General features: G+C 43.0%; 1 protein-coding gene across 2 annotated transcripts in view; it reads left to right on the top strand.

Moving 5' to 3' along the window:
* Positions 1-18526, top strand: part of FOXK1 (forkhead box K1) — a 46562-nt gene extending 28036 nt beyond the window's left edge. The window contains exons 3-9 of one of the 2 annotated variants that reach the window (XM_035340093.1): positions 7757-7913; positions 9114-9260; positions 11011-11204; positions 12147-12313; positions 13023-13304; positions 15073-15300; positions 17493-18526. In XM_035340093.1, the coding sequence (XP_035195984.1) occupies positions 7757-7913; positions 9114-9260; positions 11011-11204; positions 12147-12313; positions 13023-13304; positions 15073-15300; positions 17493-17725 (1408 nt within the window). In that variant the 3' untranslated portion in view covers positions 17726-18526. The remainder of the gene's footprint in view (positions 1-7756; positions 7914-9113; positions 9261-11010; positions 11205-12146; positions 12314-13022; positions 13305-15072; positions 15301-17492) is intronic. The other variant, XM_035340094.1, reaches the window with a different exon arrangement.
* Positions 18527-26796: the final 8270 nt, after the last annotated feature.

The raw sequence follows: 26796 nt of genomic DNA, 5'->3' as shown, positions 1-26796 counted from the left end.
GCAGTTTGGCTAAATTCAGTTCTGCCCATTGGGAGACATCTGATGCTCACAATCAATCTCAGAGGTTATGGGACTGGCTTTCAGTACGTGGCTTTAAGGGTCTGCAGTTGCATCTGGAGCATCCTCTTCTGGTGACACTTACTGATGACCTAAATTCTTCACCTGTGTTACCAACCCCTTAACTTTGCCTGGGTTTTGCTGTAAATCCATAATACCTACATGGATGCGTCTCCATGTGTGTTGTAATCCAGTCTTCAGAGCGGTTTGTGCTTGGATTACAAACAGATCCACAGAGACAAGGTATGATGCTGGAGCTTATTCCTGGTCTCGAAGCGATGCTGAGTTGGAGTTCAGATTTATAGTGTTTAGTTGCCTTTTTTTTTTTTTTCTAATCTTCCAGTTGGTGTTAGTGACCTTGTAGTGGTAGCTTAACTCTGAAGTAGAGCTCACACTCTGAAGTTCCCTCTGAAGCAGCAGCATCTCTCTGAAGTACTGCCCTTCAGGGTTATTGGCTTGGTTTTTGGGGGTATTTCTGAAACCTAATTTCTCTGTATGCGCTTCCCTATTCTAAACAGTAAAATGTTCACACTAATAAAAACAAAAAAAGCTACAATAAAGCAATTCAGAGTGCTGCACTGTGGAGGTCAGTATCAATATTCACATTTTCCAGCAGTTACTTCTGGCTTATCTCTGCCCCAGAATGACTGTGGGCTTGAACACTGTCTTGTACTCCCCTTGTGCTGAAAGGGGATGGATATGTAGCTCACATACACGGTCTTTATCAGTAAATAAAAATAAAAATTCTTTGGCATATAGCAGGAAGAGCCCTTAGAGCCCTGTGAGGAAGCATCTGGTGAGGTTCAGTGCTAATAGTTAAAGTGGTCCGTATTTGCATTTGGGCCTAAACTTACATTTTAGAAAATTTTTAGCACTTAATGTGCCTGCCCATGTTCAGTCATTGCTAGAATAGTCAATACCTAGTTCGCAGTGAAATTAATGAGATGAATAAATGAAAGATCAGCTGACATCCTTCTTCACTCTTGTTTTATAGTTTTGATTAGCAAAACAGAAGACGTGAGCTGAACTGTTATAGTTCCAGAAGCTATAAATTTTTCAACCTTATTTGCTTCCCTGCCCCCCTACACACGCACTCCCTTTGTTTTCACGAGGCAAAATGAGCTCAGTAACATGCTGCATGCCCTGATTGTGGGTTATTCAGAGGCCTGCATTTCAGGAACTGCAGTTATGTTGGTTAAGTCACCAATGGGTTTTGTGGCCTTTAACAGGTCATTTAAATTCATTGGTTGTTTTTTATGCATGTGGAGTGTAATAACTACTTTCCAAGACTGTGTAGTAGATAAATTATGTATTGGGCTTTTATTCTGTAAAGCATCATGGAAGTGTAAGTTGGCAGGGGGTGGTGTGTATGTATATGTTCTTACGAGCCATGTTATATTAGATGTGTAAGTGCTGGATATGCTTTATTTCAGACTTGGCTTGCTAACGAGGGAGTGCTTTTTCCTAGGCTTTAGGACAGCCATACAACACCGTTTCAGAACTCTGGGTTCTTAATAAGAACTTGCATGTTTCTCGAAAGGCATGCAGTGGGAAGTTGGATGAACCCTGACTTCAGTGGTTGCATGCACTCAGTGGGACATAAATATTGCATGTTCCAATTCATTTAGGCTTTCCTTCTTCCTACAGCACTATTAGCCATGTAACTGAAAAGCCAGTAAAGAGCTTGAAGGCAGGATTTTTGCAGGCTCTTCTGCATTGTCTCGGTTATCCATTACTTCCTGCATTTGGGCAGAATATATAGCTCTGGTAACTCCCACAATTGGACTGAATGGTGATTGTTCTTAATCGCCCTTGTCTCCAAACCACAAGCCAAGTAGTGCGATGTATATACATCACATAAGAAATGCAGCGATCTATACCAGGCTCAGGAGTTCCTACGCATGTTTATGTCAGATAATGGGCCATGTGCTAGTGGAGATGCGCCAAGCCATGTGCTGGAGGAAAGGCTGCAGATGTCACCAGCTACATGAGCACTTCCTCTTCCCTTCACTTCCCCTGCTCAGCGCTGGTGTAAAACGCTCACTGAATCCACAGTCAGAGTGAGCTCACTTCCTTTCTAAGAGGGGAACCGCTGGAGCAGAGACAAGTAAAAACAATTTGAACTTTTGTGGATAGCTAACTTTCTCTCACTGTGGCTTGTTCAACAGCTTTGCGTTTTTTTTTTCAGCATTAAGCAGGCAGAGTAGCTCTCATATTTCCCTTTTCACATCAAAATCCAGCGTGGTTTGGCAATCTCACCACTTGTGATTGTTTCTGAAACCTGTCTGAAACGTGCAACGTGCAAGGGCTTGCCTTTCTTTGAGTTACGTTTTTGGGGCTAGGCTGGGGAAGGAGACAGTGGCGGAGGATTTGCACCCATTACTTCTGATTGGTGCATCGTGGAAATGCTTGTTTCGCAAGCTGAAGTGCTGTACTTTGACCTGGTTCTTGCTTATTGCACATGGAGAGGAAAAAAAAAGTAGTCCCTATATCTTTTGGTATCCCATTTGTAAGCACTTGAAACGGAGTATAGGAGTAGTAGAGATCCGTGGTGTTTCTCTAACATAGTCCTTGTGTGCAGGGAAACACACCTCTAATTAGAAAAGGTCCTGTTAAGAAATGAGGATTCTCCCTTTGTACTGACTTGGGGCTTAAAAAAAAAAAAAAAAAAAAAAGCCTGCTCAGACAGGAATCTTTGTGTTGGCAGTGTTGCCAAGGTGGTTTCTTATCACTGCTCTGTCTTTGTACCTGCCTCAGAAATGTGCATTTAGGCATTTTTCAAAGGCACTGCTCACGTGAGTACCATATCCCAAACCACAAGAGGGTTTTTTTCTTCTCTTTAGCGATGCGGGTTCCAAGTCAGGTGAACAATTTTATGTGGAATCCCGGTTAATCTTTCCTCTTTGCCATTAGGGAGGGAAAATACTTTATCCATACACCTGGCTTAAATTAAGCTTCCATAGCTTGAGCCCTACAGATATCTTTCTTGCAGAAAAGAATGGAATTAAGTAACAGCAGTTTTCCTGCAGTCCCCTACTGCCTGTCCTTCTGGGGAAATTGGCACTGGAATTTGGGAGTGTTTCTGTTCCCAGCTTGCTAACAGACTTGTAATATGACCATAAATAAATCATTTAAGCACTTGTTGCTCCCCCGCCCCAAGTCTTTAAAATGTGGTTGGATGGAGAGAGTCTGGAGATCTTTACATAAGAACCACTGCGTGTGTTCAGGCAACGAATCCATCTAGCCCGGTATTCTGCCTCAGACAGGTGTCTTTGGGGTAAGCTAACAACACAGAAAATACCCAGTAATGCTAACTGGTGTTCAGTCTGCCTCCACCATTTTCATGGTTCAAGGACTGCCTTGGAGCAGTGACTTCTTGTCTCATAAAGCCCCTGATGATTCCATGTCTTCCTCCTTTTCCCACAAACTTTTATAATGGTCTTTTGTGTTCACATAAACTTAGCATCAGCCCTGTCTTACAGCATGTTGTTCCACAGTTTGACTACAAACATAGAAGGACTTCCTCTTGGTTTGGACCCGCTGTTAGTTTCATTTCATGTTCACCAGCACTTCAGTTAGAAGAAGCCGGGAGTTGTACACCTTCTGTTGGCTGTTTTTATAGGCTTCTCCTTGCACCTCAGCTTTTTGTCTTCAACTATTTCTGTATGGAATCCATTCCCTGTCTCTGATCATCCCACTTACCCCAGTCAGTACCTTCTCTGATCCTGCTGTGGTAATGGTGGTGTGATGATTTTGTTTTGTTTTATTTTTTTTAACGAGATGGGACAGAACAACATCCAGCATCCTGGGTGTGGATGCACCATGCACACAGTGGTGCATCCTATTTTTGTACTCTGATTCTTCAGTTAAAACAAACTGATTTGGAGCATTCCAGCAGAAATGCAGTTAAGTTGTACATCTCCAATAGCTGGTATTTAAAGATTTTCTAGTTGTTAAAAAGTGATGTGAACTTAAGAGGCTGGATTCTTCTTGGCAGGAGTCAAAAGTGAATCATGATGCTACAAGATCTGTTACGTTCTTAACAGCCAGAAGTAAGCCCTGTGTTTATGACATTCTGCCTGTTACACGGGTGAGTGTATTGCAGATACTGCTTTCAGCCCTCCTCTTCTTGGCCCTACAACCAAAGAAGGGTTAAGTATTAAATGGAAAACATGCTGCAAAGGGCTGTTGTGATTCAGCACGTGGTCACGGTCTGGTTCTGAAGCTGAGTCTTGGTGTGATATTTGGGGAACTGTGTCTCAGTGGCTGCCTGCAGTAACTGTTTTGAGTCGAGATGCTGAATCCTCGGTGGATATTGAAGATCTGTGGGATGTGGGGCGTTAACCATGGTGTCATGGGGTTAAGACTGTGGGCAACTGCAGCTGGTTTGCTTACATGCTGGGTGCCTTTCAGTGGCATAAAATGCATGCTTCTCCACAGTGTGCCCTCTTCCAAGCAGACAAGTTTAATGCAAATTAGCTTAGATTGCTTGTAAGCTAATGAGTATTCGCATGGACAGTAAGCAGGGATCACAGCAGTGTGTGCGGGTGGCTGAGGGCTGGGTGAAATTGCATACCTGGCTGTAGCTTAGCTCAGTAAATGTTTATAGTCTTAAAATGGATCACATTATCTCTTCAAGCATTGAGGGGATGTCAATATCCAGCAAGTTGTAGTTGCCATCCCCACATTTGATTGTGTATTATAGCACAAGCAGGTGTTCGGAGGAAAAAGTCTTTGTTTCTTAGTATTTCTTAATAAGGGGGGGGGAGTGCATGCAGCGTCCCTGGCCAGCCCCTGCTCTGGGTGGCGAGGAGAATTCCAGGAACTCCAGGAAACTGATGTCACTGCATTGTGTTTGCTTGTTTTCTTTAAACTCCACTAATGTTTAATTTTAACTTAACCCTCAGGAGGGTATTTTTAGTAAAACAATTTCTTCACTCCTTCTGTCCTGCGTTTGGGGGGGAACAGATTGTGTCACCTTGTTTTTTCCCCTAGTCAGCTCTCTCTCCCTTCCTCTCAAGAGCTCAGCGATGATTGACGGAGAGCTTGAACACTCAGCAGCATGTTACCCTGTCTCTTTGCATGCAGTGGCTAAAAGATCATGGTGTTTGTTCTGTACCGGTGTCTCTTGATCTGATGATTGATGCAGGCTGAAAGGAGGCAGGTCCACGTGGATGGAAGCGCACCATCCTGGTGAAAGTCCCATACTTCTCCCAAATCTTCAGATACTGCTGTGGCTGTCCCAAGGGACAGCTGCTTCGTTAGGGGACTATCAGGCTCTTCAGCAGCTATCAGCTGGGAGAGACGGGCTTTTCAAGGAGTTAACAGCACTTCAGGTCGGAGGGACTTTGTCAGCACTCTTAATAGAATCACAGCCCCGCAAGGTGAGGGGTTTTGGTTGGTTGTTTATATATTTATTTATTTGAAGCAAGAAGTTATACTTAATGCTCATGATCAGCTTCAACAGTTCAAATTTGAACAGTAAAAGTGGGGCAACTTCATCTTCCTTCTTGAAGAGTTGGATCAATTCCAGTGCCTGAACTGCACGGGACAGTGTTTTGAAGCCGTAATAGTTTAAAAAAAAGAGCGGATGTGAGGAGGAAAGAAATATCTCTGAAGTGTTTTTTACTGGAAAACTGCTGTTTTCAATATCCATGACCTAAGTTTTGGATGCTGTTTATATGGATTGTTTTTCATGTATTTCTGCAAATGAAGAAGCAGCAAACTGTTTCATGCTATTCCATTCCTAGTCTGTGTGTTACAATAATTGCTCACGTGCCAAATTCTAAGATAAAAAGAATTGCCATGTTTTTGATTTGTCATTGTTTCATGTATGAAAATTACTTTAATTTGTAATTATCTACACTTTATAAGAAGTGTGTATAGGGAAAAGCTGTTGAAAAATGACAGCAAAATAATTAAATTCACACCAGCTCTGCATGTGAGCACTAAGATATCAAGAGTGTCTTCTGTGGTGTGGCATTACTCGCTTCCAAAGTGGGCTCAAAGCATGGAATAGCAAACTTGGATTAATTTTTCTGCACAAACAGGTCTCTGCTTTTTGAAAGACTAGGTAAGAAATGCTTTTATGTCTCACAAGGACAGATTTATGTATGGGCTCATTGACACTATTTACCTTACACCTCCTGCAAGCTTCACCTCCTGCCATGCTTCAGAACAGCATCACACAAAGGACCATCAGTGGGCTCTGGAAACATTACCAAGCCCTGTGCAGTGGTTTGTATGGCTCACCCTATATGCCAGACGGGTGAGCTCGGGTTTCCTATTGCAGGGGTTTGTTGTGGCTGGATTATTTTTGTTGCCCTATTTCTCACCGAGCCTCCCCCTTCGATCCTGTAATTCCCTTTTAAAAGACAGCAGTCTTAGTTGGTGCTGAGCTCAGCACCGCAGCCATTTGCAGAGGTGTCACAGTGACAGGAGAAGCTGCACTTCTCAGTTTACGGGGTGGACTGCTAGGAAACGGTCATTCTTCACCCTGTCACATTGCTTGTGCACAGGAGGTGTTACCCACTGAGCAAACAAGGGCTGTCTCACAGTTTCCTCTCTGTCTGCGTGTCTGTGTGTATGGGGAAGGCTGTTTGGCCAGCCACCTTAGTGAGGAAGGGACCGTGTTTTGTGTTTCCCATGCAGCACTTAGCACAGTGTGGGTATCACTGCCTTTATTTGTCAGGTTTAGCACTGCTGTTGGGCGTTTTACTGGTAAGAGGATTGTTTATGCCAGTTTTCCTGAATGCTGGTTCCAGCTGTGGGCTTCATTTTGCATCTTGTCATACAATTTGAACCGCTTGTTTTGCTATGTTAATCTTCTGTGTATTGTTTTGCTTTCTTGCTCATTGTTTCTCAGCTCTTATGCAGAAGATGTATGTAATCCTGGGATTTGGCTATATGTCGTGCCACTCTGGCTTTGCACCCCTCCCTGCAGGGTGGCACCGAACGGAGGAGAGATGGAAGAGGGGAACTTCAGGTCTTAAATTTCCCAGCCTCATCCTTCTCCTCCTGTCCTTTGTACCCTGCCAATCAAGGATGTGTGATCCCTAGACAAGTCTTTCTGATTAGTTCTCATCTTCTAGCACTCACTTCTGTGTGCCTGAGTGGTGCTGCAAATTACAACGACCTTTTATTTGTTTGTAGGTTTTCATCAGCTTTAGCGTGGTTCTCCTGCTCTGTAGTTGTTCCTGTAATGCCATCTCGTGGTCGTCCTGGGACTCAGATGTCTCTTCCCCGCGCTAACCAAAGCTGATGAGATGAGCTGCCTTCTGTAGCAGTGACTGCAGCTCCCTTTTGTTAGCTGCGTTTGTGTGCTTGGTGAATCAAGGCAATACCTGTCTCTAGCTCTGTAGTTAGTTATTCATCCCAATTTCAGTGTGTATTTGTCTAAGTCCCATGCATAGAGAAGCTGTTCAATGCTTTGAGACTGTTTTCTTGTGATCGTGGGAGGGGGGTGATGGTGTCAGGATTTGTAGGAATTCCACATTATTCTCTGATTGTTTCTGATTATTTGTATTTACTTCACATCTTTCTGTGCTTTGGCTAAGCCACAAAGGAAGAAATAAATTCAGGGCATATATGCTTCTCAGCAACTTGGGAGCTTTCCTGTGCCTTAGGAAGTAAGAACCATGTGTCTTGTTAATAAATAAGGTAATGTTTTATTTTGTTTTTTTCCTTTTTGCCTTTCCAGTGTTCCCAACTCTTGCCCAGCCAGTCCACGTGGTGCTGGATCCTCAGGATATCGTTTTGTTCACAACATTACCTCGGATCTGCAGCTGGCAGCAGAGTATGCTGCAAAAGCAGCATCAGAACAGCAGGCAGATGCATCTGGCGGGGACAGCCCAAAGGTTCAGAGAAACATTACTTACCCAACAGGGCTCATTGGGAGGCTTATTAAGACCTGGCAGTTTATTGCCAGTGCTGAATGCAGTTAAATGAGTCTAAGAATACCCTGGCCATAAGGGCGCTGTGTGCAATATCCTCCAGGGTTTTAAGACCATGACTTCAAACCAGTGTCTTGTTTGTGGTAGATGATAAATCTGCTTTGTTTAGCTGCCCGAAATGTATTCAAGTCATTCACTAACAGGGTTAAGCAAGAATAATTTGTCTTGCTTGTTTGATAAATCAAGAACCCATAAAGAAACGGACCATTAGAATTCAGTCTCATTTTCTTCTTTTAATTAATGGTATTTTGCAAAACACAGCTGAGGAAAAGGGAAACAGGAAGAAACTAGATCCTTGTCATGAGAAATCTGTAGTCAGACATTAAAACAAACACCTGTCAAGCAAGCGTTAAATGAGGAGAGTCACAATGGAATTTAGATTAAAAAATAACTGAGTTGCTATGATAAAACTTAATTTTGGTGAGCTGATCTTCAGATCAAAGTTAAAGGTCTAGATTCAAAACCACCTGATTTGAGACTTTTGGGTGGAGAAGCACAACACTAGATGACTTCTTTTTGTAGGTTGAATTCTCCCTTGAGACAAGAAGGGCTGTTCTCAATGGAATAGTATGAAGGGCTGGGAATATCAGATCTGTAAAACAAATTGAAGTTCCTAGAATGAAACGAGTCTTGCTAGAGACTGAAGGGAAAGGATCAAGTTTCATGTTGGGCTTGTGGCTGGGAGAGAACTGGTGCCATGCTTGCATGAAACTTTCTAACAAAGTTTTAGTTGTAATTGGGCATAATTCAAAGCTTTAGTTTCATGAACACTGAAAGCACTGAGTGTGCTCTATACCCTGTAACTCTTTGCTTCCAATTGCTTGTCCTTGTTCTGTCCCTTGTGCTGACATAAGCACATGTGGCAAATTCAGTGGAGAATGGAAGTAGATTAAAATTAGCATTTTTGTCTGTGTTTGATGGTGGGGATGTTGGGGGGAGAAGATAATTTAATCTGTCTTAAGTTCTGTTTGTGCACAAATGCTTGTGCTGAACTGGGAGGTGGCAGTGCAAAGCAGGAGTGAAAGGGAAGAGAAGGACTGTTTTAATTGGGGTTGCTGGTGAACTTTAGCGTAGGAAGTTACTAAACTTTTTTTTTTTCCTTAGGACGAGTCCAAGCCACCCTACTCTTACGCTCAGCTAATTGTGCAGGCTATCTCTTCAGCACAGGACAGGCAATTAACACTAAGTGGGATCTATGCCCACATTACCAAGCATTATCCATATTACAGAACTGCTGACAAAGGCTGGCAGGTAAGTTTTTGATATGACAAGCTTTTAAACTACTTTGTCAGGTCTTATCTACTTTATAATACATTTATTAAAGATTTGGAGCACTGAGAATAGAGCTGCTTTGACTATTCCCAGAATTAATTTGTTTAACGTAAGCTAACTAGTTTGTTTGTGGGTGATTAGTTTGTTGAAATACTTTACAGGGCAATGTAGTGTTACCATTGGGCTGTTTTCTGAAACTCTTCTAATTCCACAGTCAGCTGTCTTTCATATTTGTTTATTTTTCCACATCCTTCCTATGGGTAACTCCCCTGCCCAGATACTTGCCTGAATTTTGCCTAATCCTGCACGTTGTCTTTCTCTGGAGTAGTCTGTCCAAGCAGATGTCCAACCTAAAACTAAGGTTCCGTTTTGAAATCCTAATATTGCCTTAAAACATCACAGGTGTATTATTTTCCCAGTTTATCTACTGCGTTGCCTAAGTCAGTTTCCAAGTTTTGAATCTCAGAATGGGAACTTGAGGAAACTTGAATCTGTGCCTTCCATGTGGTATTAAAGGAAATCTGACCAGCTTCACTGGAGGGTTTGGATGTAGCTAACACATGCTAAATCAGACTAAAGTGATCACTTGAGGGCTGTTTTCAAAGTCTCAGAAATTTCAGTTCCACCTGCTTTCAGACTTTTTCTTGGCATCACACCTCTGAAATGGGTGTTTTCATTTGAATATAATACACCAATGCAGCTGAAGAGTCCCTTGCAACTGCTGATTTCATTGTGTTCAACTGGCAGGAGCAGTATGGCTTGGTGCACTTTGAGTACAATTGGAATAAATGCATTCTGCCTCCCTGGCTTTTCCCTGCAGTTCTAATTAACTGTGGAATTCATTTCCTGCCTTAACCTGCTCAGCAGAGTTGTGCTTTGTGAACCAGTTGCTGCATCCTGCTTCAAAGATAGCTGCGTTTCAGTGAAGGGTGAAGTTGCCTTTTTTTTTTTATTTTCCCTAACACAGAATAGGCTTTACTTCTGAAGAGCTTGTTTAAGGCTGCTACAAAAGCTCTTCCTTTGAAAGTGGAAGAAGAATGAGTTGGTGCATACCTGGGCTTGCTGAGCCTTTCCCCTGGCCTAACAGAGAGTGCTGCACCCAGTCAGAGGTGGGCTTTTTCAGTGGAGAGGCTAGTTAGTCTTGTCAACACCTGGAGAGCCTTACGGTGCTAGACTAGTGCCACATAAATAATGGATTCTTCTCGGAGCTAGATGTTTGAGGGCACGTTGGCTGGCTTGCATTATGATTACCATGAGATGCGGTGTCCTTTAGGGCATGTTTGGGCACCCCAGTGATCATCTGCAAGTAAGCAGTTAGCACAGGCTCAGACAGCTTTTTCCGCTTGCCTAGAACAAAGCCTGTCTTGAGAGAGTTCTGATGTGGTTTGCACTGCTTTCCCCCTGCCTCAGAAAAAGCTCTGCTTTCATTCATTTCCATAGAAAAGCCACCGTATTCCAGGACTCCAGATGTATTTAAGTGATTGTACAGTATCGAGTAAACACACCTTTCTGTGTGGTTAGGAGAAGCTCTGTCTCACTAATTTCCCCAGATTTTCTCTCACACTTCTGTGACTGTGGAGCTCTGTGAGTTAAGTGACTTGTTTCTGTCTTCAACACCAACTCTGGCAGTACGGATTTTATTTTTCCAAGCTGTGCAGCGAAACCCGTCCGTCTTTGTTACATGTTTCCTCATGGCAAAATAATCATCTCATTCCTCTGCTTCCTGCAGAATTCCATTCGGCACAACCTCTCCTTGAACCGTTACTTTATTAAAGTCCCACGCTCCCAGGAGGAGCCTGGAAAGGGCTCCTTTTGGCGAATTGACCCTGCCTCTGAAGCCAAACTAGTAGAGCAAGCATTTAGAAAACGAAGGCAAAGAGGAGTGTCCTGCTTCCGAACACCTTTTGGGCCTCTCTCCTCCAGGTAACTTCACCTTCCTCTAATCTCTATGCCAAACTCCTTACAAAGAAAACAAACAAAAACTCCATCTGAAGTACAGTGAGCATGCTTCTGTTTATAGTTTTTGAGTGGTTATGTAGGTTAGGTAGTCCCAAGGCATAATCTGAAAATTGTTCCAACTTCTTAAGTGTTTACAAAAAAAAAAAAAAAAGGCAGAACCAAACTAAAAATGCATCAAATACCATATCTGTTTTGGCATCATTTCAAAGAAATTCAAAACGTTTATCAGTGAAGTAAATGTTTTCAGATGCCAGCCTTTCATTTCAGGAAAGCTGTGTTTATATGTGGATTAGATCACAGTGGGAATACTTTTTGTGTTATTTAAAGCACTCTCCTATAGGGAACATCACATTGATCGTCAGCGTGAGCAGTGAAACATTGTGGGGGGTTGTTCTGTGTAACTGCTGCAGTCAGCAGTCAGCGGTGCAACTGCAAAGAGGAGCTGCATGCAGTGGACCCAGGTGGTGGGGGGAGAGGGGCAACAGGGAGAGGGGGTAGCAACTGCTTTGTAAGTGTATGTGAGGCCAGACACTTGGATCTACACTGTATCTTTCTTCCTCAAACACTGACAAACATCCCTTGAGAATGCCCTGAAATTATAAAAACTGATAATGAGCATGAGGCACTTTTAGCATCTCCATCAGCCATGTGAATCTCAAAATGAAATGCTAACTGTGCTCTGAAGGGTCCAGTTTCCTTCAGCAGGGAATAATGTGACTGTATTTGGTACTAGATGGTTTTGGGCCTCACTGTGTATTCTTCCCAGCAAGACTACAGTGGGTAACGTGGAAGAATGGCTATCTTTCTCCCTAGACGATCCTCTGCAGAAGATAATGCTCGGTCTCTACTGCTGTCTTGTGGTTGAAACACATCTACACCTGCCAATTCTATGTTCTGGTGTTTCAGGAGCGCTCCTGCCTCCCCTACTCACCCTGGCCTGCTGTCCCCTCACTCTAGTGGCCTACAGACTCCAGAGTGCCTGTCACGGGAGGGCTCACCCATTCCACATGATCACGACTTTGGGTCAAAGTTAGCCTCAGTTCCAGAGTATCGGTATTCACAAAGTGCACCTGGTGAGTAGCTCTCCTTTCACAGCAAGTGACTGTGCCATTGCACTGAGTGCAGTGCTGGAGACACTGCAGGGATGCTCCTACCAGTCTGCTACAGGAGGATCTAGGTCTCTTTTTCAGCTTAGTTGTTGGAGACTGATGGTGCATCACAACTTCAGATCATTTTTCTAACTAGTCTTTGTATTAAAGGGCAGGAGATAAAGGAATGTGTGGACACACACGATCTAACCTTAAACTAGGTGTCTCTAAGGAACTGACAGCAGAGTAGCCTTGATAGTGCATAGCTAATTCACTAATTCACCAGGCTTTTTGATAAGATCAACTTGTCTATGCAGAGCTCCATGGTTCTGTGGCCTTGATAATTTGTTAAGCCTTGGTAAGTACCTGCTTGTCAGCTGTGCTATAACTGGCCTGATGTAAAAGGTGTTCCTGTTGAAGTGCAAAGGCAAAGCTCATAATGCAAAGCCTCATGTTTTGGGGCATATCATGGTGTTTGTTCATAAAAACATGCTCAGATGGCAAGTACTTTTTTATATTAATACATAGAAGATTGAAGGTGGCATTTTTTGAAGCCTTACTTTGTATTTTAACCTACCCCCACACCTTGCTCACGTTGAGGTATTGAGTACTGAAGATTTAGAAGTGTATAAGCAAAACAAATGGTGGCCTTTTTTGCCTCTCCTATTAATGCATGTTTCTCTTTTCTATTTAGGATCTCCAGTCAGTGCCCAGCCGGTGATTATGGCTGTTCCTCCCCGGCCATCGACTCTGGTGGCAAAACCAGTTGCGTACATGCCCGCATCAATAGTGACTTCTCAGCAGCCTTCGTGTCATGCAATTCACGTAGTGCAACAAGCTCCCACTGTTACAATGGTCCGAGTTGTGACCTCCTCTGCAAACTCTGCAAATGGATACATCCTCACGAATCAGGGCACAGCAGGAGGAGCTCACGAAGCTGCAGGAGCAGTGTTGGACTTAGCTGGTGACCACCGAGGTAGCTTTTCACCTCCCTTGCTACTTCACTGATAAGTCTTGAGCTCTGTTGGAGTGGGGGGGAGTCAAACAGTTGTTTCACTCAGTGGGTGCTTAGTTAGCCCTTGATGAAAGATCTTCTCTTGATAAAACTTAAAAACAAATAAGAGTTCATCCAGTTGTGTTGCACCAGCAGCAAGACTGGCTACTCTGACTGATGATATATGGGCAGTGGTGCAAAGGTTCTTCCTCTAAGGGAACGAAGAAATGACAGACCTTCCCCTACAGCAGTAGCAGGACCATTGGCATTTTTAGTTCTTCACTGGTTATCCTGCTTGAATTTCATTCACATTCTCTAGAAATTCCTGTCTGGATCCCATTCACATTGTTGAAGCACTAACAGTTGCAGCTGCCTGTCACCTGCTCCTTTCTCTCACTTACCAGTTCTTGCTGTCTGTCATTTGCTCTTTCCCTACTTGTCCATTTTATTTCCACTTTTATTTCCCTCTTTTTTTTTCCTTCCTACTCTCCGAGCTTTCCTTGCTTCTTTTCTTCTTGCCTCCAATCATCCTGCCTGCAAATCTCAGCTCAGTGCTTAGGTTCCATCCATCTCTACTCCTGTTGTCTTCTGGTGTTAACATGGAAGAAGTCTTCCCTTCCTACAGGATTAATGAGTTTGTGCTTCCTGCCTACCTTTTCTGCTTTGAGACCACAGAGCCCCTGGAAGAGAAGAGTGGCTGTCCGCTCATGCATGCCCAGCAGGAGGCTGTCCTGCAGCTGTTCTGTACCTGCTGAATTGAACCTTTTTACTTGTCCTGGGAAGTGAGATAGGCAGCCGAATGCTCTAAATTATTTCTCTGCAGGATTTCAGCCCTATTTATTTATTCATTATTTTTTAGTTAGTTTGTCCTTTATTATTTATTCCCTTCTGGTTTCTTCCCATACCTCCTTAGCTGGCAAAAGCTTGTGACTGTGCAGAGTCCTTGTAAATCAACCTACGTGCAGGCCTGACAGCAAGCTGTTGCAGACAATGCCTGGGGCATTGTTTGAGATCTTAAATGGCTTCTGCTGCTGTGTGGTGTCAGAGTCAGGCCAATTGGCTTGCAATTGTGAATATCTCATAGCTTACTTTGTAGTGGCTGCTGTCCATACCACAGCTATAATGTACAAATAAGGGAGTTGGTGTCCGTTTAGGACGAAGGGTCAAATTTATGGTCTTTATTTTCAGCTGGGTGGCTTATGTTGTAATAAAATATGTTCTTAATATGCATAGAGTGTATGTACAGAATTTAGTGTTTTCAAAAATTCATCCCTAGACTTCTGATATGCTTCAAAATAAGCATTTCAGAGGGACTAATATTCTCTGTTCTTATGTCCCTGGTTGCAGTGTTCTTCCTCTAATGAGCAGGGTGAGTGAATTGTTACCCTCTCAGAGCTGACTACGCTGTATGAGTCAGCCCACAGAAAACCTGTGTTTAGAGCCTGATCCTGCCTAAAGTGTTCTGGGCAGTTTTCACAGGGTTAGGCCTCTAGGAATCCTCTGAGCTCCTCGGAGCCCAAATACTTTTTGTTACTTTTGTGACTAAGCTGCCTTAGCCTGAGAAGCAATGCTTTCCACTCCCACTCTGTAAACCTTGTAAGACACATCAAAGGCAAGTGACTTTGTGGTGCTGAGGTATTCACGCATCTGTAGGCCTGGGGTAGGTATTACTGCTAAAACGTTAATGAGAAGAAAGCCTGCTCCTAAACCAGCAGGGTGGTAATGGTGGTTGTCTGTTCTTCTCTCCAAGCAGGCATGGATGAAAAGCCAACAATCGCATTTGCCACAATACCCACAGCCAGCCGTGTTATTCAGACAGTTGCCAGTCAAATGGCACAGGGTGTTCCAGGACAGACGGTCACGATCCTTCAGCAGGCAGCTCCAGTGGCCATCGGGCAGCATCAACTCCCCGTGCGGGCAGTCACCCAGAATGGGAAACACGCTGTCCCCACCAACAGCATCACAGGCAGTGCTTACGGTAGGCTCTGTTTTGATTGCTCTCTGAGCTTCTCAGTTCAGTTGTGAAGTTGTGAGTTCTTTGTCTTCTTACCTGTGCAAGTTATTATGCGTGTTCGATTCCAGAGGTTATAAGTTGTGCAACTTCTGTGTCTGTAAATGTCGGTGGTAGATACCCTTCTGCCCACCAGTTTGTTCAGTTCTCCTTGATGGGAAAGTTTTCCTATTTACCATGGTTGCTGAAAAGTCTGGTCTCTCTCCTTGTCCTTGGCTCTGCATGTATTACTACTTATGCCTTTGGGGGTTACTTGTTGAAAGCGTTCTTGCGTTGAGTCTGCTTTATCATTTGTTTTCCTCTGACAAACAGCATTTGCTTTCAGCATGCTAAATAATAAAATTTCAGTGGTGCTCTTTAGATCTTGTGAAATATGACTCCATAGAGTATTAAGGAAGTAACATACTTTTCCATCTTAAGGTCTTAGAGCCTGAGAGAAATAAGATCTATTTCATCAGGTGAATGAATGTAGGATTGTTTATATACAGGATGTGTTGTAGTCATTTGTCAACCCTGATTTTTAAAATCTCACACTAGCTATGTCTTGGCAGCCTCTTCTTATGCTTGCTCAGCACCTCAGGTTTGTGCAGTTAAGGATGATGACTGAGGGTGGTAATATCCCGGCTTCTTACTGCCCTTCTCAATGAGATGCTAAGTGCCTCTGCTGTCCCAGGCTGGTGCTTACAGGGAGTTTGAAATGAAGGACATTGAGGTTTTGATGGCATTCTTAAAGCAAAGTAGGAGACTTTCAATGAAAAATTGATAGTGATAAGGTTTTTATGCATCAAAGACATTTAATAAATCAAATAGGTGCAGTTGCTATTACTCTACAGTAGTGTTTCTCTAATATAGAATCTGTTTTTTTACATTTACTTTAAGACACTCTAATCTTACCAAGTTTTTTGTAGCTCTTGCTTAACATTGAAAGTATTCCAGGTGCATCCAAGTTGGGTGGTTTTCTTTTTTTTTCTTTGTGATAGGTAGTGAATTTTCTACTTGACAAAATGAGTCTCTTGACTCTTCTGTATGAAGTTAACTTCTCTTCAACTGCAAGGTTTAGGTTCTTTGTCAGTCATTGAATAGTAATTGGTGACTGCCCTCACCCTTACTCTGTTTCTTTCCTTCATCCCCTTGATACTGCATAGCCTCCTTCCCATGCCTTGGTAGAAGTTGCTGGGCTTTGAGGGCCTTTGTTCTGTTTCCATTGTTTGTTTATCTTAGGACTTCTTTTTTGATGCAGTTAGCAGTGAGCACACCATTAATGTTTTGTCATTCCATCAAATCAGTCTGGAGGGCAGAGGATGTACTGTCTCCTGAGTCCCCTTTGGCTGCTTCTCCTATTGATGCAGAGTCCAAAAACTGCATGTGTTTTGTTTTTCAAGTGGTGTTGTGAGCCAAAGCCAGTGTGTAAGCACATTCTTTGTCTGGAACTAGGAATTGTAGACATTTTTACTCCGGGTTGCTACTTAAACCTTCTTTATTTTCTCACCACTTCTATTAATGGGAGGGCAAGAGGTTTTTGTCAGTACTAAAATACAAGATTGGGAGCCAGAAATTCTTAAATTTGGATTCCAGTTCTGATGGAGACCCATTTGATTGACTGGGGTAAGCTGTTAAACCTTTCTGCCCATTTTACAAGTGAGATGTCAATACAGTCAATATTTGGTTTGTAATCTAGTGTCCCAACAGGCTGGCTGTTCCTACTGTGCAAGCTCTGCCCCAGCTTGCCTTTTTCTTTTTTGGCAGTCTCAGCTGGGGCTAAAGAGGGCCCTCTAAAACAAAGGTGCAGCACAAAGCTGTTGCTTGCAAAAAAAAATAATTGTAGGTGGTGAGAGAACTACCACTCCAAGAGGCATGCTGTAGTTTTAGCAGAGGATTGGTTCTCCTTATCTGGAGATGAATGCTTAGCTGGCAATGCCTTGTTTGACAGCGTATAGAAAAAACTGAGTTCTCCTTTGAAGGAGAACAGTTTGCCAGTTTGGTAAATTTGGACAAAGCTAAGATTGCTGTGGGCCTTACAAAATGGATGTGAACACTACAGTTGAGTCCGTGCCCAGGTGTTGCATTTGACTATGGTGTTTTCCTGTTTTCTGGAATGGCAAACACATGTGTTACTTGTCACATTAATTCTATTTTCATTCTTTTGTCCTTCTTGCCAGCTCTTACAAATCCATTGCAGCTTCTTGCAGCCCAGGCCAGCTCGTCCACTCCTGTTGTAGTCAGCCGGGTATGTGAGACAGGGACCGAAGAGACAGCAGCAGCCTCCAGAAGTCAAGACAGCAGTGAACCCGAAGTCAAAAGACCCCGGATAGAAGAGTCCAGTGGAGCAGTCCCAGCCCAAACTGGAGTCATCACGTCTACAGTTCCACAAGGACAGGCAACCAGTGAATGAAGAACCGGTGGGAGGAGCTGGAGTGGTGCGGGGTGGGCATGGGATGGCAGCAGCCCCTAAAGCAGCTTTCAGAGAAAACAAACCACAACTGTAACAGCTCGAAACATAGCAAATAAAGAGCTTTTTAAAGTCAGATTTTTATAAATGGGAGGCCAACAGTTGTTAGAATCACAAGGTGCCAAAAAGAAAAGAATGGAAATCCCCTCCCAAGAACCCATACCTGGAACTCTGTTCTGTCTTTACATAAGGGATACTTCTCCTTTTTTCTTCTTTTTTTTTTTTTTAAAAGATTCAAAAAAATACAGACAACTGATTGTATGACTGCTGGGATTTTTTTAAACTGTCTTTTCCCCTTTTGGCTCCAAGGGGATGGTATTTGCAGTTCAGCATCTAGAGGAATGTAACACAAATACAGTCTGCTCCCTGGAAAGAAAACTCCTCATTTTCTATGCCTTAAAACTGCGCTTCTCAGAGATTTGAAACAGAGGACCATTTTTAAAAGGCCAGCTAAGGCAATCAAATTCTGAAAGATGGGTGCAGTATCTCACAATAACAGCATTAAAGAAACATGGTACCAAGCTTAAAGAAAAAGGCAAATGATTTTTTTTTTCTAAAAACGGAAAAATTCTGAGTATGAATGAATGTTTATTTATGTGGGGATTCAGGAGGAAGAGTTAAAGGGCTCAACCACCTGGATTTCCAGATGCAATTTCTCTCCATTCCCTCTGAGGGAGAATAAGATGACAGAGGAACTGTGTTAATTTGGTTCCTGTAAAGATATTAAAGGGTTTTGTACCTTCAGTGATTTCTTACAATGATTCATCACTTGTTCTGGACAACAGCCGAAGTATCTCAATGTCTGAGGATTGCGTGGGGAAGGGTGTCTCCAAAAGGTTGCGTGCGTATTTCTTTTTTCTGTAATCACATACTGTGCTGGAGCACCAGGGTTTGTTCCAAGCACTGCAGATCAGAGGCATTCCCACTCTCTCAGTAAACCTGAGAAAACGTCGGTTGTTAACTGCATTAACGTGGTCTGCTTTCACCCTCTGTTGGTAGTGTGGTCCTCAACTAAGTGGATGATGTCCAGGAGGCCAGAGGTGGGTTAGAAGTCAGTCCCTGACCCTCTCCCGTGGCTGGAAGACGCTAACAGCAAGGCTCCTGTGTTATTCTTCTGAGAAGGAGGTTAAGGGCTATCACGAGAGGCAGCAGAGTTCATACAGTATTTCATACAAATTCTGTGAGTGTGTAGAGACCAAGGCAAGAAGACCTTTTATTTTCCTCGTGACAAAAGTCATTGGAGGTCTTAAACAGGTTTTCCAAAAGGAATTCAGAGGTTTCCTTTCATTCCTCAGCTCCCTCTCCTATCTCTCCTACCCTGAGGGCTGTTTGGGTTGGCCAGTAGAAGGAGGCTTTTACTTAAACTGTGTTCCAGGCTCTTCATGTAGTACAAGTACATCTTATGAGTAAAGCAGACTCAGGTCACTTTCACCACGTGGAGGAGTGTAATGCTTTGGGACTGGCAAAGAAATCAACTTCTGCATAGCTCCAGCTAACCCCTGTGGGTTTACACCTGCTTGTGATTCCCTTGGCTGACTTGTCTTTGGCAACACAGCAGAGATCTTATAGCTCAGAAAATGTTCCAGCTTTGTTAATGGCAAAAGTGGCATAACAGGGCTGGAATGTGTCTTTGGTAGGTTATCCCTCTACCTGTGCTGATACATCGTCGGGTTCCTGTCTTGTAGGATCAGAACACTGCCACAGAGAAGAGACACTAGCCCACTGCATAAACATTTTGCAATAAGATTTCCCCAATGTGCAGTAAATTATACATCCAGAATGTCCATGGGGGCTAGGGGGTAAAGCACAAGTTAATGTCTAATAAAATTTGGGGAGGGGGGAGAAAATCTACAAGGTTACAGCTGGCATCACTTCGAAGTTTCCTTTCTATTTGCCAAATCCTACTCAATAGTTAAGTCCTAGCACTCGAATAAAACCCAAGTGTGTTTTATTCTCAAGCCAATTGTTTTGTGAGAAATATTTCCGAAAGAAGGAAAGAATTTCTTGGTCTTGTGATTTGCAGTTACAGTCTATGGTTACAGGCACACAAAGCGTTCAGGACAGTTCATTCATCTACAGCTAGGCCTTCATAATTTAGGCGTATGCCTTTAGTGACAAGTTATTAGATTGGATTTTAGTACTTTGAAATCATTTCTGTGAAGGAGGATTGTTACAGACCACAAAGTAATTGAAGCAGGCTGGTTTCCAGCTGTCACGTTTCCCGCTAGGAAGACGAGGTGCGGCACAGTGGAAAAAGCACATGGGTGAGTCCTGTGTTCTCTGTAGCTTTCTCAAAGCCAGAATTCAATAAAACAGACTTCAAGGAAGAAGGCACAAGTGAGAGTGCAGCATAGCTTATCTGTGATTAATCATTACTTCTGGATGAATGCTGGTTTAGATCCAGGCACGCCTCTGAAACCACCCCGAGGCGAGGGAGCTTTCCTGCAGCAGTCTTTGGTTTTCCAGGACGTTAGGTGAGTCAGCACAGGGTGAGCAGCCAGCAGAATGCTGTTCAGGGTGTGAAGCTGCCAAAGTCGGGGGGGTGGGGGGGGGCGTTCTTTACTGTTTCTCTTCTTTTGGAAAGTGTAAGTAATTAGGACCTAAACTTGTCTAGCACCAGAGGAATACATAGTTGAACCTTGGTGTTTCCACAAACCAGCTGCTACTTTATAGATACCTCTCAAGTCCATCCTCAGGTTGACTGTATAGATTTGCCTCCTCAGTATTTCAGAATGGAATAATACGTCATCAGTCTTCCCTCTGTGGCTTAGTGCCTGGTGGTTAAAATGCAGGTTTGTGATAAGCAAATAGCTCTGATCTGCTCGCCCATTCTTCTTGAGGTGCCTGGAACCCATCAGTTCATCCTATCGGGATTTTTGCTTTATCAGTCTGGCACATTCCACTGCTACCGTAGAAAGCAGCCATGCCACTTGATTATTTTTTCTTTTTTTTTCTTTTTTTTTTTTCTTTTTTTGTAGGCTTGCCTATACGTTGCCTTATATCATTGCTTGATACTAGGTAAAATATCAGTTCTTACAAAATCCTGCTGAGAGCTGTGGGAAAAATGTTCTCATCTGCAGCACACGAGGGATGGCACATCGTATTTCAGGCTTCCAGATGAATTGTTTCAACACACTGCTCAGTCTGGAAAGCAGCGTGCTTAGAAAAACAGACCAGAGAAGAAGAGCCTCAGAAAGTGGCAAATCATAAAAATGAGTTTGAATCTTTTGGCTTGTTTTTGAATCACAGAATAGTTTAGGATCTCTGGAGATCATTTTGAGCAGATAACTTCTTGGCCTCTTTTAAAATGCCTTTGCAGTCCTTTAAAATACAAGATCATACATTTACACAACAATAAAACATTTGTTGATATTTTTAAAAACTTATTTTGAGCTCATAGTTGAAAATAAATGTTAACTGGAACAGGCAGACATTGAAATGCACTGTATCAGCAAATCTTAGCAGTTTGTGGATGGAAGTATGAGGTGACAGACGTTCCCAGACGTTTGTTGCCGTTCTAGGAGCAGCTGTCATTTAAATAATCCCCCCTCGCCCTGAGGATTGCATTCAGTATCATGACCAAAAGACTAGATTAGTCCTACTTAACGGGGTGGGGGCATGGGGGTGGAATTGCTGTCAGTGTCTAGGATTCAAGCAGGAGGTTTGGGGCTACTCCCTTCACTTCTCCTCTCTTCAGCTGGCTGTCGTTCCTGCTTCACTTTTACTTGACTTGGTTCTTCTCTGATTAAATCCAGTGCAATCTGAAGGTCATCTTGAAAAACAAGTGACTTTTTCCGCACTACTGTGTTTGCATGCAGCTCCATTCCAGTGTGCTGTCACCTGATTTCCTTCTTCATCTGTTCACAGAACGGTGATGCTGTGGGGATGGGTTTTCCACGCAAGAAAGGCAGTGTTGTTTCCCCAGAGAAACCATTACGATCTTAAGAAAAGTTGAATTGAAAATTTTTCATCTTCTGTTTCTAAATGATTGTTGGTACCATCAAGTGCTGTGCTGAAGTGAAAATCCTAAACCGAATCTCTGGTTTGAAACTTCTGTTTCCATTTTGCTTCTTTTTAGTGGCACTGCTCTTCCTCATACATCCTGATTCCCCAGGCTTTCAACTCTGAGCACTGCAGAGGAATGAAAGTTAATGTGATGGTAGAGTTCGGCTTTCAGCTACAGAGAAAACGCTGCCTTAACGGGTATATGCAGTAGAGGGATTGTGTTAAATTAATTCTCTAACTCTTTTGTCTAAGGAGTTGGCATCTCATGTCCTCAATTAATTGACTGAAGGAGGTTTGATGGGGAGAGGAGTAGGAGGCTTCAATGCATCTTCTGCTATCTGCATAACAAAGGTCAAGGCATGTTGAATATTTAACCTGCTGTAACTTGGACATGGGAAGACTTTAAAATTGGGATCATAAAACGTGAATTCTCTGTTCACTGTAACGACTTTTTTTTTGTCCTAGGCAATGACAGAGAATTTTACTTTGATTGTGGTCAGTTTACAGCAACTTCTCTTGCCTCAATTAGCAAAAACTGAATGCAGTAGTTCTTGGTTTTATTTGACTGAATTCCTTATTTCTTGGTTTTATTCGACTAAATTCCTTAGTTACTGTTTTGTCTTGTCTTTGTCTCTTGTGATACAGGAAGTTTTCTGCAGTGATAACACAGTGCTGGACCCAGAAATGAGTTTTTGCAGTGATAACAACACAGTGCTGAACACAGAAATGAAGTTCATGATTAGCTCATATATTCTTTTCTAGGACTCCTTCTTCCCATATCCCTCCTTCCCCCATACAATTAATGCTGTCGCCTGTAGCATACACAGTCATTTTTATCCAGTAGCAGGAGCAGCACCTTGCATTAAATTCTGCCCAAGGACTTGTGGATGAAAATACCTGTGGGGATACGTAGGGCTTGAATTGAATAAGGTCACTCTAACTTAATTTTCATGATGTATTTTAGAAATGTTACTGCTGGAAACAGCCAAAGAGAGGAGTGTTGGGCACTCTCCATCGTTCAGGAGAGTGTTTTTGGAATTATGTTAAAGCTTTGTAAGAGAGGAGCAATAGTTAAATAACACCTGATGTCTTTACAGTGTTTCTGCAGTCAATGGCATGGTCTTGCTCCAGGTTTTTTGTAGGGTGTAAATTTGGTTTTGCACATGTCTCAGACATCTGTCTTGTGTTCTTAGACCTGTCATTCAGAGTTGCCTTCCACATTTTTCCCCCTTTTTTTAGTAGGGAAATGCCTGCAGTAAAACAAAACTGGAAGCACTAAAGGCTAGGGTTACTATGTGTAAGCAAGTGAGGGAGGCTGACCTGAGCTTTCGTACAGTGGTGTATGAATGATGCTCATTGCATCCCTATTTCTGCCTCTGTATCACTGCACACCTGAGAAGAGCCTGGCTCTGCCTTCTCAGCATCTTCCAAATAGGTGATTGACACCAGTAAGGTTTCCTTCTCTCTTGCTTTCTCCTCTTAAGGCTAAACCAACCTGGTTGTCTCAGTCTCTTCTTGTGCATCGGATGCTCAGGCCTCCAAGGCATCAGGCGGAATTGCACCAGGAAATCCCTGTTGTGTACCAGCAAGCCCAAAGCTGGACACAGGTCTCCAGGTGCTGAATGGAGTGGAAGAAAAATCACTTTCCATGGCCTGGTGGTTACATTTTTGCAAGTACATCCCAATGCCAGCATGGCCTCCTTTGTTGTAAAACACACTGCTAGCTCATAGAAAAAAACAGGAATGATCAAGAAACAGTCTGCATTGCATCTGTACACATTTAACCATCTTGTCTAACAAAGAGTGCCGGGAGTTCTTGTAGCTTTTTGAACAGGAGGCGGCACTGAGGGATCCTGATCACTTTTAAGAATACCTGTGCTTCACCCTAACAAGTGATAATTCTGTTCCAATGTGGGTCTTACCTTGAGCTTCTACACTGATGCAGAATTTCACAGGTTTGCTAGTCCTGCTGCTAGTAAGTTGTACTTGGGCATTAAGAAGGAATTTCTAAAGGAACATGACTTGGTTTCATAACTTTGTCCTTGCCTCGCACTGAGCTTTTGAGGTTGCAAATGCCATCCTGCAGCAAACGATCTGTCTTCCCTTGTCAGCCAGTCTCTTGGGCAAGCTCCTGCTTCTGTTCCCTGTCACAGTTTTCCCCCTGTACTTGTAGTTGTTTCTATCAACTCCGGGGCCCTTTGAAGTTAATGCAATTGCTTGAAGGTCTGCATCTGGCGAGAATCTGTGCGTTAGGTTGCAGTTACACAACAGATTGTTCAGTCGTGTACCTTCTTGTTTCCTTCTGGGTAAAAATTATGCCAAAGCTGCTATTACCGTAGCATACACTACTGCCATAAAGTGTAGCTTACAATGGAGCCAGCTGTGCTGCGGAAAACAGTCATACTACAATGTCATTGGGGTTTCTGGAGCTGATGTGGCTGGGAGGTGATGCTTTCTTGCAGTTTGGTCAGGACCTGATCTAAATGTAGCTGTGGCTTTGTGCTGGAGCATCCCCTCGCTGCGGCTGCCTAGCAGCTGTTGGGCTGTGATTAGTTAGCTCAGCAAGCTCTCTCTCTGCCGGGTGGGTTATTTGCAGGACAGTGCGTTTGTGCACACACGTGGATATGTGCATATATAGTAACATGGTACAGTGGAAAATAGCTAGCTGTGATGGTGGGCTTTCTCTGTTAGATTGTTTTTCACGGGGCAGTAATAGAGCAGTGAGCATTTCGCTTTGGACTGAGCAAGACATTTGGGAAAAATACTAGGTTTTCTTGGAGCACTATTGTTTAGATTCCAAATTTTTAATCAACTTGATATTTAACCGTTTGATACTTTTCAATTCACAAACACTGAATTAAATTCTTCAGAACGTATGGCTGGTCCTCTCCTTACGTGTCACTTTAAGCTGCAGGGGGTAGTTGTGCCACGTCTACCCCTTCACTCTCAAGGTAGAAAAAACATCGGCAATTCATGGGTGGCAGCTAAGGTAGAAACCCTTTAAATATTTTTTTCAGAGAATATTAAATTAGATCTGTGTAAACATAAAATTTATATTTATTAATGTGTGTGTGTGTGTGTGTAAATATAGATATATAAATGGTCCATGACTATTTCTTTCTCTTAAATGGTACTTTACACAGGTTTTTTATACAGTATGTTGGTAAATTCCCGCACCAGGCACTGATTCTAAAAGAACGATTTTCCTATTTTTGTAACAGATGTGGGCAGCCTGTAGAAGCAGCTTTACTTCAGCGGTTGCTTTCATTCCTCTCACAGAGCAGAAGAGATGATTTGGTACTTGCATCTTCCTCGTGCAGGAGCCCTGCTGCTGGCTTTGTCGTGCTTTCAGCAACCCCAGTCTGTGCTGCTTTTCTGGCAAGAAAATCCCCAAAATGGCAGTAATGAAAGCTGGAAGCCTTTCTAGTCTCATATTATCTCTAGATGCGGTGTCAGGGAGCTCTTTACAGATTCTGCTCTGTAAGTAATGGGACCTTATTGCAACAGAGGAAATTGATTGAGGGTCCGTGAGGATGCTGTGAGGTTGAGGAATTCCTCCCTGTCTGTCCGTCTGTCAGGTGGATAAGCTAGCACTGGCGCACTGAGAAAGAGTTTCTTTTCCTCCATGGTGAGATTATTCTCCTTTTGCAATACTTTTCTCTCTTTATGGTGCATGAGGTGTGTGTATACCCTTAAAAGCAAATGTGCAAGGATTTTCTGATGTTCAGATTCACAGAGAGTAAATTTTACCTTACCGGTCAAATTTCAGTCCTGGTTTAACTCCGTGCATTTTTACCTACTTGGGCCTTTTGAGAACTATTCTAAAAACAGATCATACTTGGTTTCCTGACCCTTAGGGCTCTTACAGAAGTAGCAGTTCCTTTGTAAGGACCTGAGTGAATGCTTTGCCTCGTTTTCTCCTTACTTTCTGGTGGTTGGGCTTTGATATTTAAGGGAGAACAAGATATTAAGGTGATAGGAAGAGTAATCAGAATAAGGCATCAAAAGGAAACAGCTTTCCTCCTCAGCAGAAAAACAAATACCCTTGCAAGAAACAGATTTCCCCTAGTATTGGATTCTGTCTGCCACTAGATTAAGCAATGCACCCAGTATCCCAGACCTTGGCACCCTTGCCATGATCGAGACCATTCAGTCTCACTTCTACCCCACTCGGTTTCATTTAAAGCAGTCCAAAAGAGAGCCTTCCCTAAAGCTAAGGGCAATGTTGAGGAGAAACGTCTGTTAGCTGAAGAAAAATGAGATTTAAATGGAGCAGAAAAAGTGACATTTCCTTCTGTTTCACTGCCTTGCTGCTAAAAGTCTGGTGCAGAAGATCCTGATGTTCTGCTGATCTGTGTGCTGCTCCTCGGATGTGGACAGGCTGCTAAGTAGGCAGGTTGGTTCTGTAGCAAATGGCTTGCTGTAAGCCTAAACTCACTTTATTCCTCCCCTCCCTGGTGGTCTTTAAGTGAGGGGAACCAGAGTATTGTTGTTTGTAAGATCTTTTTAATGGAAAAAAAATGTTTTTTTAAAAAAAAGTATTCAGATGTACCAATATAGAATGGTTTTACAATACAAAAATCTTACAAGACAGTAGGTTGTCTTGGTTTCTGGACGTGCTGTTTGTACCGCGATGAGACTGTCCTTGTCCAGCCTTCCAACCTCTGCGTAGCTGAGAAGTGTGTTCAAGAGTCTGCAGCTATCCAAAGAACTGTTACCCAAAGGACTATCAAAAGCTGTTTTAAGATGAATCAAAAGATATGTGAGCAACGGATGGTAAAGCTGGAAGTCCTGGTCAGATTCTGCAATGTTTGCTTTAAAGAAAAAAAAAAAAAAAAAAGGCAAAACAACCAAGAATTGGAGTCTTCACCTGTTCTGTGTGAATGCATTCCCACCGAGTCCTCCAGGGAAGGCTGCAGTGAGACAAGGACCTGGAATACCTCAGTGGTTTGATGGACGTGTGACTGGTTTTGCTACGGAGATGGAGAGGCAAACCTTACCCCTCTCTC

The sequence above is a fragment of the Oxyura jamaicensis genome, chromosome 14 (assembly GCF_011077185.1).
Source record: "Oxyura jamaicensis isolate SHBP4307 breed ruddy duck chromosome 14, BPBGC_Ojam_1.0, whole genome shotgun sequence".
In the NCBI taxonomy this organism is placed as follows: Eukaryota; Metazoa; Chordata; class Aves; order Anseriformes; family Anatidae; genus Oxyura; species Oxyura jamaicensis.
Note: the sequence above shows the minus strand (reverse complement) of the source record. Positions and strands in the feature narration are given on the sequence as shown.